The sequence below is a fragment of the Elephantulus edwardii genome, unplaced genomic scaffold, assembly GCF_000299155.1.
Source record: "Elephantulus edwardii isolate Elephantulus edwardi_28Jun2011 unplaced genomic scaffold, EleEdw1.0 scaffold00056, whole genome shotgun sequence".
Taxonomy (NCBI): domain Eukaryota; kingdom Metazoa; phylum Chordata; class Mammalia; order Macroscelidea; family Macroscelididae; genus Elephantulus; species Elephantulus edwardii.
The window spans coordinates 8,015,187-8,030,712 of record NW_006399806.1 but is presented as its reverse complement, the minus strand read 5'-3'; the positions used below and the strand labels follow the sequence as shown (position 1 = coordinate 8,030,712).

Below are 15,526 nucleotides of genomic sequence, written 5' to 3'. Positions count from 1 at the left end.
GCAAGGATTCTGGAGCTTCGTCTGACATACTTTGGACATGTTGTAAGGAGGGACAGGTCCTTGGAGAGGGACATCATGCTTGAGAGGGTGGAGGGACGGTGTAGGAGGGGAAGGCCCTCTATGAGGTGGATTGATTCAGTGACTGGGGTCATTGGGATAGGTGTGTCAGAGGCAGTGCGATTGGCACAGGATAAAGCAGGGTTTAGGGCTGTTGTACATAGGGTCTCTATGAGTCGCAAGTGACTCGATGGCACATAACAACAACAATCTATTCCCAGTCAGTAGAAAACATAGTTTTTATGTTATATATTTTAAAAATTTATCTATCTTCCATAAATGCATTTATACCCTTTTCCCCCCTTTGCATTTATACACTCTTTTCTCCTGTTTGGTTTATTGAAGCAGAAAAGCTAGTAACAATAATGTTTTAAAGTTAACTCAGATTTGTTTGCGGTTGTCTTTTCCATTTTTGTAAATTTAGTAAAATCACTGAAGCTTTTAATAGGTTGGGATTGAACTTAAGGATTGTTAGGCCTACAGGTTCAAGCATATGATTATGGGAGTGGAAGACAGTTTTTTGTTTGGGGAAAAAAACCCCTATGAAACATTTAAAGGTTTTAATATATATTAATAGTTCATATGTATCTTGTAAATCATAACTTCAAATGTGTAGACAAAACAAAGACAAACTACTTTGCTGTTAGTTTCCAATAAATGTTGCCATTTTTGTCCTGAGCAACCTTAAAATTTGAGCATACTGAATTCTCATGACTTAGTGGTAAGGAATTGCTCTTCCAACCCAAAGGTACACTGTTCAGATCCACCAGATGCTCTGCAAAAGAAAGATGGACAGTCTCCTCATGTGTGATTTACTGATTCTGCCTGCTGGAGAGTCAGCTCTGAGTCATTTCCATCTCTCAGTAGGACATCAAAACAACAACCTCACTCATTTTAAAAAATGGACTATTTTTTTCTGTATCCCATGGCTTGATAATTATTTCTTCCCATAATACGCCATACTATGTTGTTAAACTCAAAAGTAAAAGAGTAAAGACGCTATTGAAGAAGTATGCCAAAGCAAGTAAAATTTCAGTTCATACATGGGTAAGTTACTCTTTTTATTATTAATTTTAATGAACGTTTACAGAGACTTTGGATTTCCATTCATTCATTGTTGCATTTGTCCCGTCCCCCCCCCCCCACAGTTTGCTCTTGTCTTTGAAAAGTAAAAGAAAAATTCTTCCATTGGTATACAATACTCTTTCCCCCCCTCCAATAGACTCCACTTTGCAACCTTCATTCTGGACTCTTGTCTTGAGCATAATACTCAATCATATATCGCTTTTAAACAGTTCTCTCCCTCATCTGTTTCAATGCAATATACATGATTTATCCAAGCTTTCTCAGTCTCACCCTGAAAAATATGGAACGCTTCACAAATTTGTGTGTCATCCTTACGCAGGGGCCATGCTAATATTCTCTGTATCGTTCCTATTTTAGTTTACGGGCTGCGGAAGCAAGCATGGAAGATATTTTAAGGGGAAGAAAATTGAGACAGGTGGGATCTTTAAAAATAATGAACCAGCGATGCATTTGAGAGGACTAACACTGTGTAATTACTGAAGTTGATAGAATCCTCACATCAGAGAAAGCACATGATGCAGTAGGAAGGGAAACTATATATACATAGGCCAGGCCTTCATGAGGAAGTAGCAGTCAAAGTAGGAATGAGTGTGAGCTATCAAAGAGGGTGAGGTGAGGGTAGGGAGTACTACAGTTATGAAAGATCTAGTTTAGTGGCTGAAAGAAGACTGAGGAGGGTTATATAATGAGTCTGGAGGAATAAATAGACAGTAGAATGTTGGATGCATTTATGACCTAAACAGTGATAGATAGATAGATAGATAGATAGATAGATAGATAGATAGATAGATAGACAGACAGACAGACAGACAGACAGACAGACAGTAGAAGGCATTGAATGGCTCACTAAAAATTTCTACTTTTCCAGTGGGCTTTAGACCACCATGATAAGGTCTGAGTTGGAGAACCGCTTCCTCAAAGGAAGTGAGGCAAGATGTTCTTTGTGTACATAATAAAGTTTAAGAATGGAGTTGGTTAAGACTAATTTGGAGGCCGTTGGCTGAAATGTATTCATGGTAAAGGAAAATCTGCATTAAAGTTTTCTTTGAAGGACAAATGCAAATGTTTTTAAAGGAAAAACTGCTTAAATTATTGTGACAGCATTTGTGATATGTTGGTGTAGTCTTGGTGAAGGAGAGAGGCTTGTATTGACTCTGAGAAGCATTAAAGGTCTGTGAATCATCTAGATTAATAGAAATAAAACCATGGGACTTGAAAATGACAGGAAAAAAAACCCTTTTAAATTATTATTTGCTATATTTGAATTGCACCATTGAAGAGCATGAGTTTGGAGAGCTAGGCTGCCTGGATTTGAATTCCAGCTCTGCTACGTACTGGCTTGGGCTAAGTAATCTTGGGCAATCTTGATAACCTTGCTGCAATGTAGTTTCATCATTTGTAAAGTCAGGATGTCGTTTGTAAAGTCAAAGCTGCACCCTGGCTTACAGATGAGATTTATCCCTAAGTTTAACTGTATGTTGAATTTGCAGGTAAATTGGAACCAAGTGTGTGAAGTTCTTACCCAGCCTAGCCTTACTTTAGGAAGCTCTAGTGGCCTAATCCAGAGGAAATTTTATTGCAAACCCAAAGTCTGGCGGTTTGAATTCACCGGCTGTTCCACAGAAGAAAGATGGACAGTCTTCTGTAAAAATCCCAGTGGAGATTTAGCTGAGTCAGTTTTGACTTAACAGCAGTGAGTTTGAGTACTTGAGTTTTATTACAAGAAATTAGAAGTTCTGATCTGTAGTATGTTGTGCTGATAACCAAAAGACTGTTCTATGGAAGTTTGAATCCACACATGGCTCCTTAGGAGAAAGATGGGCAATCTGCTATTAAAATTTACAGCCTCAGAAACCAAATGAAGGGTTGCTATGAGTAGAAGTTTTGTTAAGAGTTTATAGTATAAGAAAAGGAGGCACGGTCAGCAGTTTGAATCCACCAGTCCCCTGCAGAAAACTGATGGGTAGTCTCTGTCTATAAAACCTGATAGCCTTAGGACTGTTGAAAGGTCCATGTGATGGCTGTGGGGTTCATGGGCTGGGGCAGGAAGTCTCAAAACCATTTCCATTATTTAAAAGCTTCATGTGCAACAAGTGAAGTTGACTGTGGTGAGTTTGTTGAGAATAGAAACTGGCGTGAATTTGCATAACATTAAAGAACAAGTACTTGTCACTACGTTGAATATAAATATTTGTAACTCACAGATTTTTATTGTACTGTGAAACTTGACACTGCTTTATTTTTCTAGATCATTCAGGTTTTCTGTCTGTAACAAGGTACACTATCTCTACTTTTCTGTCGCTCATTTTAATGACTTATATTTGAATTTTTCTTCTCTGATAGATTTCTTTATACAGATTTTAGCATTCACAAGTTTGAATTAAGACCTGCATTTTAATTGTTAGATTGTTAGATGAGTTCATATTGACAGAACAATACCATGGATGGAGTAAAAACAGTTTGTGACCCTAAATACAAGAGATCAGAATTTCAGAACTGAAATTGCTCAGGATTTTAGAATTAAATCCCTTTAGAAGTCATTGAATATACTTTTTCAGCTACTTTTTACTTTATAAGTAAATGGCTTTGTGACACAGCTTGTGCTTTGAACCTTCAGGGGGTATTTCATAAGCATTCAATGTCCTGGGTGATTGCTTTCTTCATGAATGTGGAGCAGGTGAGAGGGAAAGGTTGGTTGTCTAACTTGTAGCATAGTTACTCAAGTCTGTCTTGTTTGAGTAAACATTGCGGATGGTTTTAGTTACTCATTATTAATGCTGAAGGGTCCTTGGGCAAGAGCGGAAATTGATGTTGAGTCACCTTCACTACTATAACATGGAGTGTTTTATTTGTTTTAAAAATATTGCAGGAAGTTACTATTTGCCATAGTAGATAAGTTATCGATCAACCCCTAAAAGGAAATTGGAAATACAAATTTATATTCTCCAATATAGTAATTGTATTATAAATTTGAAAAATTCTACTCGGCACTTTCTCTTTCAAATTTCTTACCCTTCTCATTGAAATACTTAACTATATTTTATTTTCTTGATATCTTCTTTCCCCAAAAAGATTTTAGTCAGACTTGAGAGGCCAGCCTTGAAAAATCTAAGACTTTGCTTTTATATAAGTTTATGTGAATAGAACATAAACTCCATGATACAAAGTTTTGGTTATGGCTATGACTCCAAAGCTCATTCAGAGTAGGAGCTCAGTGAACACTTGTTCATTAAAAGAATTTTCTCTGTCCTCGTCTTCCAAGTTTTTAAGCAAACTTAAGTGATCCCAACTTAGGTACAACTAATATAATATTTCAGTAGAAGGAATGAAGTGATACTTACTTCGTTTCATTAGCTTTAGAATTTGAATTAGATTTTATTTTTACTGCATTTACTTCAGTCAGCATTGACTTGTATCTCGTGAGATGTAGGCACCACAAAAATGGGTAATTAATGTACACTCATGTATATGAATTTTATAGCTAATCAAGAAGAAAATGTAATCAGATAATACAATATGATAAGTAATGTATATGCCATAAAGAAAATATGCCAACAGAGAGGAAGGCTTCTCCATTTTCATTGAGAATGTGAAGAGTTTTCAACCAGTAGTTATTTCAAAATTGTCATTATTTTGTGCAGTGAGTGTTTAAAATACTCAGCTGCTTACCAAAAGGCCTACAATTTGAATTCGCCAGCTAGTCCTTAAGAGAGAGGTGGCAGTCTGCTTCTGTACAATCTAAGAAATCTAGTAGTGAATATAGGGTTGTTAGGGAACTTTGGTAGTTTATTGTTGTTAGGTGCTATCAAGTCAAATACAACTCTGTAAAAAGGGCAAGTGCCATGTGGGGATCTTACCTTTACCAACTTCAGAGAGGAACTGCCCTTATCAACCATATCAACAATACAAAACCAAATTCTTTGAGGTCAGACATATCCCCCCTCAAGCCCCTCACCCCTTTTTACGCATCCCAACACTAATCTTACTACTTTATTATAGTTTTTGATTGCCTCCGAGTCGAGCACAACTCATAGTGACCCTGTGAAGCCCCTACAACTATCACCATTTATCAACGTTCATAGAATTTCCAGAGGCAAGTTGTTTAGGAAGTGGATGCCAGTCCTGCTTCCAAACCTGTTATAGAATGTTATTGGTAGAGTTGCCTGCAATGCATAGCAATCCTAAGTACAGCAGCTCTAAATTCTTCCCTGTACTGAGCCAGTCTCACTAATTCTGACACACCAACCCCCATCTCCCCAGTTATTATATCAATCCATCTCATCCGGAGTCTCCCTCTCCTGCTCTGTCCGTCCACCCTTCTGAGCATGATGTCCTTCTCCAAGGACCGATCTTTCTAGGCCACGTGCCCAAAGTAAGCTAGGCAAAGCTTCAGAATTTTAGCCTCCAAGGAGAGACTTGGTTTCTCCCTCTCCAATACAGACCTATTTGTTTTCTTGGCAGTACATGGTATGTTCAAGACTCTTCTCCAGCACCACAACTCAAAGAAATCTATTCTTCTGTCATCCTTAGTCATTTTCCAACTTACTGAAGCATAACAAAAATTGAGAAAACCATGGCGTGGATTAGGCACACCTTTGTATCTAGACTGACATCATTGCTCTTCAGCACTTTGGAGAGGTACATGACAGCAGATTTTCCCAATGCAATTCGTCTTGATTTCCTGACTGCTCTTAATAAGAGTGTTGATTGTGGAGCTGAGCAAGACGTAATTGCTAACAACCTCAGTCTCTTCTCCATCTATTATGGTGCTGCTGGTTGGCCCAATGGTCAGAATTGTTGTCTGATGTTGAGCTTCAGTCCGTATTGAAGACTACAGTCCTTGACATTTTGCAGCAAATGCTTCAGGTCCTCTTCAGTTTCAGCAAGCAAGGTTGTATCATCTGCGTATCATAGATTGTTAATGAGTCTCCTCCAATCTTGATGCCACACTTCTCATAAAGCCCTGCTTCCCGAATGATCAGTTCTGCATACAGATTGAAAAGGTATGGGGACGGGGTGCATCCCTGACATACTCCTTTCTTGATTTTGAACCATTCAGTGTTGACTTGTTTTATGCTCAGGACTGCTTCTTGGTCCAAGTATAGGTTTCATGTAAGCACTATCAAGTGTTCAGAGATTCCCATTTTCCTCAAGGTTAGCCATAGTTTATTGTGATCCTCATAGTCAAATGCCTTTGTATAGTCAATGAAACACAGACAGACATTCTTCTGGTACTCTGAGCATTCTGCCAAGATCCATCTGACATTGGCAGTAATGCCCCTAGTACCACGACCTCTTCTAAACCCAGCGTGTATTTCTAGTACTTCACTGTCAATGTACTTTTCAAGTCTTTTCTGGGTAATCTTCAGCAGAATTTTGCTAGTGTGTGATATTAGTGATATTGTACAATGATTTCGACACTCTGTCAGGTCACCTTTTTTTGGAATGGGAATAATGATGAATCTCTTCCAAGTTAGTCAGCCACGTAGTTGTCCTCCAGATTTTTTGGCACAACTTGGTGAGCACAAGCAGGGCAGCATCTGTTTGCTGAAATATATCAATTGGTATTTCATCAATTCCTGGGTCTTTATTTTTTGCCAAGTCCTTCAGATCAGCTTGCACTTCCTCCTTCATCACCATTTCCTCTTGCTTATATATTGTTTCTTGAAGTTCTTCTGTGTCAGCCAATTCTTTTTGGTACAATGACTCTATACTCTTTCTATTTGCTTTTAATGCTACTTAATCATTCATACTCTGCCCATAGCATCCTTAAGCATTGCAACTCATGGCTGAGCAAATTTAGCCCTTTTGATTTTCTGACTCCAGCTCCTTGCACATTTCATTATCATATTTTGCTTTGTCTTCCCAAGCTGGGTCCAAAATTTGATACAGTAGCTCACAGACCATACCGAATCATACTGAGGTCAGGTTAGTAGCAGAATACATCAGGATAACTTCTGAAATGTGCTTGCAGGTGGCTCAGCCTTGAGCCTCATGGCTTTAGGCCAGTGTTACAAAGCTCTAAGTCCTGCCACTTACTCTCTGTCTTCCTTCCAAGTTGTCTGACAAATTTAGGCAAAGACTCTTAGCTCCGGTTCCATGGCATTGCAGTCCCAAGGCCTCATCTCATGTCAGGTCTCTGGTTTTCTGCTATGGCGACTGTTCCCACAGGCACTATTCTGGCTTGTGCAAGAGTCTTTAGCTCTGAAAGACAAACTACGTTCTCTTGCTACTGTTTTGCTGGTGGGGAGGTCCTCTAATTCTGGTGCTGGACCTGCTCAATTTAATGGTGAAACTGACCAGTGCCTTTGTGAATAGGCTATCTCACCCTATTCACATATTCCCATCTATCCACATGGCAAAATAAGTTAATGGATTATAGAAGCCATTTTGAACATTAAATCCTTAAAACCCACAGCAACCCTATAAAAACAGATCTGAATTCTGTCCAAACCTGTGCCATCCTCACTTATCTCTGATACACTCAAGCCCATTGCTGCATTTACTGTATTTTAGTCCAACTGATTGAGGGTCTTGCTCTCTTTCAGCACCTCCATCCCTTTTCCAAGCTTGATGTCTCTCTCCAAAGAATAACTTCTCCTAGCAACATGCCCAAAGTTTGTTAGACAAAGCTTTATTGCTTTTGCCTCCAACGAGCATTCTGGCTATCTATTTTGGCAGTCTATGGGATGGATATTCAGTACTCCAACAGCAGAGCTAAAAGGTGTCCTCCTGTCATCCTTATTTATAGTCCAGCTCTCAGATCCATAGCAAGTGATTGAAAAGACTACGGCCTGGATTAGACATCTTAGTCCTCAGAATGACATCATTACTCCTCAGTAATGTGGAGAGGTCCTTAACTGCACAGGTTCCCAGTGTGATATGTTTCATGCTCTCCTGATGTTGCCTGTTGGTCAAGTGCTGAGAATTTTAATTTTTTTAATTTTTAAATGTATTCATTATTGCACATTCCCTCTCTCCCCTCCCCTCCACAGTGCCCACGTCTTGTTTTAAAATGTTCTCATACGTATAAAATTTTTTATTTTTTTTGATGTTGAATTACAGTCCATATTGAAGGCTGTAGTCTTTGATCGTATGGAGTAAATGCTTAAAGGCCTTACTTTTAGCCAATAAGTTTGTGTCATCTACATAACGAGAGTTATTAATTAGTCTTACTCCAGACCTGCTGCCATATTCTTCATGGATTCCAGCTTCTCTAACGATTTGCTCCACATACAGATTGAATAAGTATGGAAAAAGGATACAGCCCTGACACATTTCTTTCTTAATTTTTTTAACCACGTAGTGTTGCCTTGTTCTGTTTACACAGCACTCTCTTTAATCTAGGTACAGGTTTCACATGAGTACAAGGGATTCTCATTGTTCTCAACTGTTGGGAATAATTTGTTACAATCCACATAGTCAAGTGCTTTTGTATACTTAAGAAAGCACAAATAGACATTCTTCTGGTAGTTTAGTGGTAAGCAATTGGCTGCCAACATAAAAGTACGTGATAGGAAATCACCAGCTACTTCGTTAGAGAAAGACAGATAATCTCCTGTGTGATTTACTGAAAACTCACTGGGGGATCAACGAGGGTTCAGTTCCAACTTGACGGTATACAACAGCAACAGCAAGGAGCTCTGGTGGTGTAGTCCATAGTGAATTGTACTGCTAACCCACAAGCTGCAAGTCTCAGGTAGTTTGAATTTATGAGTGACTCCTCGAGAGAAAGATAGTTTTCTGTTTTGATAGGATTGGGAACCAAAGTCAAAAGAAGCTCAGCAGCAGTGAAGTAAGTCATTTAAGTTCGCTAAGGGATCTGATGATACAGTGTGAATGATACAAGTGTTGAACTTTTAACAGAATGGTTAGTGACTAAAATCCATCAGCTGCTCTGTAAGAGAAAGACAGTCTCCAGTAAAGATTTGCAGCCTCTGAAAACACAAGCAGTGAGTTCAGTGATTTCTTTCGTATAGAGTTCTAATGAGCCAGAAAGGACATGATGATGGTCTTTATTCCTTTGGGTTCAGGGAGAGCATGACCCCATTGGATATGCATGTATATGAAATATACATGGTAAAAATATTTAGGAGCATGTTATAGGAACATTTGTTTTATTTCTCCCCTGGAGATTCGGTTATAATAAAATTTTTCTGTTTTACACTTTTATAATTTTAAATTGTTTATTTCAGTGAACTGTAAAAGTGAATTTCAAAGCTCAAGAGGGTAATAGACATCATATTAATAACATTCATATTCCGGTTTAAAAATTTGTGTTGGAGATGATGTTACTATCTGGTAGAAAGTTCCAGGTATTAATCAAAAGGCAGGACATTTCATTCCCTCATTAAATATTTACTGAGTAACAACTCAATACTACCCTGAAAATTTGAAAAGATCAAATACTTGGTCATTGCCCTTAGAAGAACAGGCATGTTAACTAGCAATTATAGGTCTGTCTTTTAAATGTTACTGCAAATATTAGAGGAAACTAGTGATTGAATCAGACATAATCAGTGCAGGCTGAATCAAAAGGCAGTCGCTCAGAATTGAATAAGAATTTCTAAGGAAGAAAAGTGTGATGATGAGAGTAGCACGTAAGAGAGATGGCATTTTCTTAAGTTAGGAGTTTGACATGGACTGCTGAAAAAAAAAAGAATGAAATTACTCTATTTTTGCATAGGAAGCAAGCTCCATCTCTGGTTCTGGATTTGAGAGATGAAAAGAACTTGGTTGTGAGATACAGTTCCAGACCAGGAATCAGGCTGCCTGCTTTTCAGTATTATCTGTGATAGTAACTAGATTTGGAACCTGAGAACACTGAACATCCCATGGACGACTAAGAGAATGAACAGATGTGTTTTGGAGAGGGTGCAGCCAGAGTGCTCTTTGGAGGCAAGAATGATGAGGCTTCGCCTAACAGACTTTGGACATAATGCTTAGGAGGGGCTATTCCTTGGAGAAGGACATGATGTTGGGAAGGGTGGAAGGTCGGCGAAGGAGAAGACGACCCTCAACCAGGTGGTTTGACAAGATCACTGCTGCAGTAGGCTCTTGTGTGTCAGGAAGTATGAGGATGGCACAGGGCAGGACGAGTTTCATGTTGTTTGTTCATAAGGTCACTGTAAGTCATACTTAACTCTGTGGCACCTAACAACCACCACCACCACACTTAAGAACTTTGTGCCTCAGTTTCTTTTTAGAGTGGAGGTAATACTACTACTACTTGTACCATTGTTGAAATGAATTAATGTATATATAATATGCTTAGGAAGGTTTTCCATTCATATTACTGTGCAATTTTTAACCTTGTACTCAGATGTTATAGTTCATACTTGCCTTTCTTGATTCCTCATGGGGATGACAGAGGAGTAATTTATTTTACAATTTACTTATTGTAGTCTCCTCTTTCTTCCTTCCCTAAAAAAAAAAAGGCAGTTGTCTCTAAAATCAAAAACATTGGTATCGAGTCTGAACTGACCCATAGAGTTTCCAAGTCTATAAATCTTAATGGAAGCCTACTGCTGATTCTCTCACTAACCTAATAAAAATAGGAAATTTTTCTTTGATTTATCTATTCTTTAATACGCTCTCCAGTTGTTACTTCCTTATTCTGCAGGTTTGAAATGGCACCTTGTCCATTTTTCTTCTTCAAACATTTAACTTCCCTTTCTGGACCTTTTAGCTCCTCCCTTTTTCTCTTCCAACACTGATAAAACTTTTTTTTAGTATAAAATTTTTATTTTATATGAGTTTACTTAAAAAGTTAATATACACTGTTTTTCACACCAGATCTTTTCCATTTCCTTAACCCACCCCTTTCCACCCATCAAATTGTGCGACCTTACGATTACCCGCATCGTCACCCTTCTGCCCCTCCCCCGGATGCTCATGCATGTTTTACTAGTTATCTCTTTGTACGATAATGATCTTAATACAGTATTTGTACTTATGAGACTGAGTTTGTACTCTCCAGTCCCTCCCAAGCTAGGTTAGGTAGTGATTTACAAAATCATTGCTCCTGTGTACTGTATAGTATTCTTTCATGTGAATGTCCCATAATTTTTCAATCCAATTGATTGTGGTTGGCATTTGGGCTGTTTCCATGTTCTTACGATGGTGAATAATGCTGCTATGAACATTGGTGTACAAGTCTCCATTTGTGCCTCAGTTCTCATTTTCACAGGGCCTATTCCAAGCAGTGGAATAGCAGGGCCATGTAGAATTTCTGTGTTCAGCTTTTTGAGGAAATGCTGGACTGCCTTCCGGAGTGGTTGTACCATAACAGTGTATAAGAGTTCCTATCTCCCCACATCCTCTTCCAACATTTATTACTTGCTGTCCTGTTAAACTTTGACATAGCTACTAGAGTGAAATGTTATCTTATTGTGGTTTTGGTTTGCATCCCTCTTACTGACAGTGATTTTGAGCATTTCTTCTTGTGTCTGTTGGCTATTCAGATATCTTCCTCTGAGAAAATTCTTTCCATGTCTTTTGCCCATTTTGCAATCAGTCTTTTTATTGTGGAGGCCCTGTAGGATTCTTTAAACTTTTGATCTGAGACCCTTGTCTGAAAGGTATTGCCAAATGTGTTTGCCTGATCAGTAGGTTTTCTTTTCACTCTGTTGGAAAAGGTTTTTGATGCCTACAGGGATTTAATCTCTAGCTGGCCCCATTCTTCAATTCTTTTTCCTTTTCAGATTGTGCATTTCTAACTTGTTTGGCAGTCCCTTTATACCATAGACTAGGCCTTCTAAACTTGATCCCAGTTTTATCTCTGATGAATTTTATGGTTTTGGGATTTACTGCTGGATCTCTGATCTACCTTGAGTTGATTTTTGTGTATGGTATGAGATGTGGATCCTGTTTGAGCTTTCTACAGTTAGCAATCCGGTTTTGCCAGCACTTTTTATTGAAGAGTTTGTCATTTCCCCATTTGATAAGTTTTATTTCCTTGTCGAATATATTGACTATAGATAGCTAGGTTCAGTTTTTGGGTTCTTAATTGTGTTCCATTGTTCTGTGTGCCTGTCATTGTATTAGTACATTGCTGTTCTGGTTACTGCCACTATGTAATAGGTTTTGAGGTCAGGGAGTGCTATGCCACCCACTTCATTTTTGTTTTTCAAAAGTGTTTTGCTTATTTCGGGTCTCTCTCCTCTCCAAATAAACTTGACAATTTCCCTTTCAATCTCCTTGAAAAATTAATTTGGTATCTGTATTGAGATTGCATTGAACATGTGGATTGCTTTTGGTAGGATTGTCAGTTTCACAATATTGAGTCTTCCTATCCATGAACAGGGCATGTTTTTCTATTTCTTTACATCTTTTATTGTGTCTTGCAGAAATGTTCTATAGTTTTCTTTGTACAGATCTTTTGTGTTTCCAGTTAGGTTCACCCCCAAGTATCTCAGTTTATGGTTGGCCATTATAAATGGTATTGCTTTCTTGATTTCCTTCTTTTGAATTCTCTTTGTTACTATAGAAGAATCCTACTGACTTTTGGATATTGATCTTATATCCTGCCATTCTACTAAATTGACCTACCAGCTCTAGTAGGTTTTTTTGTTTTGAGTCCTTGAGATTTGTCTGTGTACAATGTCATATCATCTGCATATAGTGATAGTTTAACCATCTTTGCTGATTTGGATGCCTTTTATTTTCTTCTCATGTCATATTGCCCTAGCAAGCACTTCCAATACAATATTGAATAGAACTGGTGACAGTGGACATCCTTGTCTGATCCCTGTTTGCAAGGAAAATGGTTTTGTGTGTGTGTTTTGCTTCAGCTATTGTTTATAAGGAAAATGTTTTTAGTCTTTCTCCATTGAGAATGCTATTTATTTGCTCTTGGTTTTGCATATATACTTTTCACTATCTTGAGGAAATTTCCTTCTGTTCCAATTTTTTTAAATGTGCTTTTGGATGTTACTGGCTAGGATTTTGTTAAGGATTTTTGCATTTATATTCATGAGAGATACTAATCTTTAATTTTCTTTCTCGTTAATATCTTTGCCTGGTTTTGGTATTAAGGTTATGCTTGCTTCATAGAATGATTCTGGGAGTGTTCATTCTTCTATTTTTTTAAATACTTTAATTAAAATTGATGATAGATCTTTTCTGAATGTTTGGTAGAATTCAACTGTGAAGCTATCTGGTCCAGGACTTTTCTTATGGGGAATTCTTTTTGGCGGGGTGGTGGGAGGGAGTCTTTTTATGACCTGTTCAGTTTCTTCTTTTGTGATGGGCTTTTCAAGTGTTCTGTATCTGTTCAGGTCAATCTGGACCTCTTCCATTGAGATGGTTTATTATATACCTTTTTGGGCAGTAGACTTTTATGTATGAGTCAGTAACATAAAGGAAATGCATGAAACTTGGTATGTTAAGCTGACTTGTGCATTTTAATTGTTAGATGATCTGAAAATTCATGCATGTATTCCTTATTAAAGGGTTCTGGAGTCCCAAGGGAAATTTGTATGTTGATCCACAAACCTCCATGCCTTGTATTAGCCATCATTATAATTATTTAGATCATGTCGTCCAACATAATTTTTTAAAACTGAACTCTTGGGTATTAGTTTTGTTACATGGTTTTCTTTTTATTTAAGAAGAATTGACTATATAGGCTTAACTTTCTTTACACATGTTTTTAACTCTATATTAATGAATTATTTTATGTCAAAATGTCTTTCTTTTTAATTTAGTATCCCTTCCACTTTTTTTTAAGCTGTGCCAAATAAAAACCAACCATGATTCTTTTCCCCCCTTTATTTATAGGTCCTCTTCCTGATGGATGGGAACAAGCCATGACTCAGGATGGAGAAATTTACTACATAAATCATAAGAACAAGACCACCTCTTGGCTAGACCCAAGACTTGACCCTCGTTTTGGTAAAGGTTCATCTCAAGACCTTTTTAGATATTTTTTATTAGTTTTTAAATGTGTATTTAATAGATTATTTAAATAATTGCACTGCTTTTCTAATATTATTTTTTCCAATCCTCCGTTTCCCATACTATTTTTAACTTTACTTACCTTAAATTTAAGAAATTCAGGTCTAAGTCAGCTTTTCTTGGTCTGGACTCCTTGGGATGTGGGTGAGAGAATGTTATGGTGACTAACTAACCAGCATCACTATTCTCCTTACCTTTTTTTGAGACACAGTGGTCTTGCTTAAAATGATATTTTTGCTGCAATAATAACCAAGACTGTCATTCTACACCTGAAACCTGGAATACTAGTTCTTGATAGTGACCTGGTATCTGCTTATGTTTAACTACTGAAAGTGATGAATATCATCCATTCCTGAGTTATTTTAGCATTTCTCATCCTGAAGGGAAGTCAGGGGAACCTGTAACCCTAGAGATGATCCAGTGAAAGCACAGTTGCTTTTTGTTCATCTGTCTGTCTAGCCCCACACCCTGTTTTTCTCTAGAAAACAAAAAGTAACCCATGTTCTTTTCTAAAACGCATATAAATTACCTGTTGCAAGAAACAACCAAAAAACCTCCAAACCCTTTCTTCTCAAGTTGTTTACATTTTGTTAAGAGTTTACCATTCTTCAGTGTCTATATATGTGTCCACCGCCCACCCCCGCCCCTTTTTCAGTTTTTTAGTTGTATTTCAGAGCTGTTTTTTCAAAGCCATGGAATAATGAATTTAAAAAGGAGCAGATCATTGTGGTTTTGAAGCTTTCGTCTTGGACAGGAGGCAGCTAAATGAAAACAATGTGCAGATCACTGCATAGGTCAAACTGAGGGGACGCGGAACCTTTGAAGCTTTATAGGGGTTGACCTAACAACTACTACGGGGCCCTTACGGGAAAGAGGAATTAACTCCGTGGATGCCATCAAAATACAACCCTGAGGGGGAAAAGAAAAATTCTACCCACAGATACTTGAGTAAAATAACTTCCCTGTCAGAAACCTATGGACGATTCTCTTAAAACTTTTTATATTATCTTTCTAAAAAGTGTAGTATTTGGCTTTTCCTCAGACTGACTGACTGGTCAGCTCTATGAACCAATTAAACATCTATTCAAATAAAGTCAGGGCAAAGACTGTTATTTTGTCAGATACCCGGTTGGCTTAAATACTAGCCTTTTGGGCTTCAGACCCATTTGGGTGTTAAAAAATAATGTGACATGTTAATAATTTGCAACTTCAAATGCTTAAAACTTAAATAAGACCTTGTGATTGAATCTAAAAACTAAGATTAATAAATACTTGCATTTGTAGGGACTGGAAAAGTAACAGTGATATTTCTTTTTAAAAAAAGGTCTTAAGAACAAACTGGGAGGAGGGTAGAGAGAATAGTGCAACAATGAATGAGTGGAAGCCCAAAATCTCTGTAAATGTTTATGAAAATTAATAAAATATA

At 37.7% G+C, this 15,526-nt stretch overlaps 1 protein-coding gene across 9 annotated transcripts in view; it reads left to right on the top strand.

Moving 5' to 3' along the window:
* YAP1 (Yes-associated protein 1) overlaps window positions 1-15,526 on the top strand; it is a 173,233-nt gene that overhangs the window by 91,559 nt on the left and 66,148 nt on the right. For 5 of the 9 annotated variants that reach the window (XM_006887310.1, XM_006887311.1, XM_006887314.1 and 2 more), the window contains one exon: window positions 13,924-14,037. The exons of the other annotated variants lie outside the window; for them this stretch is intronic. In XM_006887310.1, coding sequence (XP_006887372.1) covers window positions 13,924-14,037 — 114 coding nt within the window. The remainder of the gene's footprint in view (window positions 1-13,923; window positions 14,038-15,526) is intronic. 9 annotated transcript variants of the gene reach the window in all.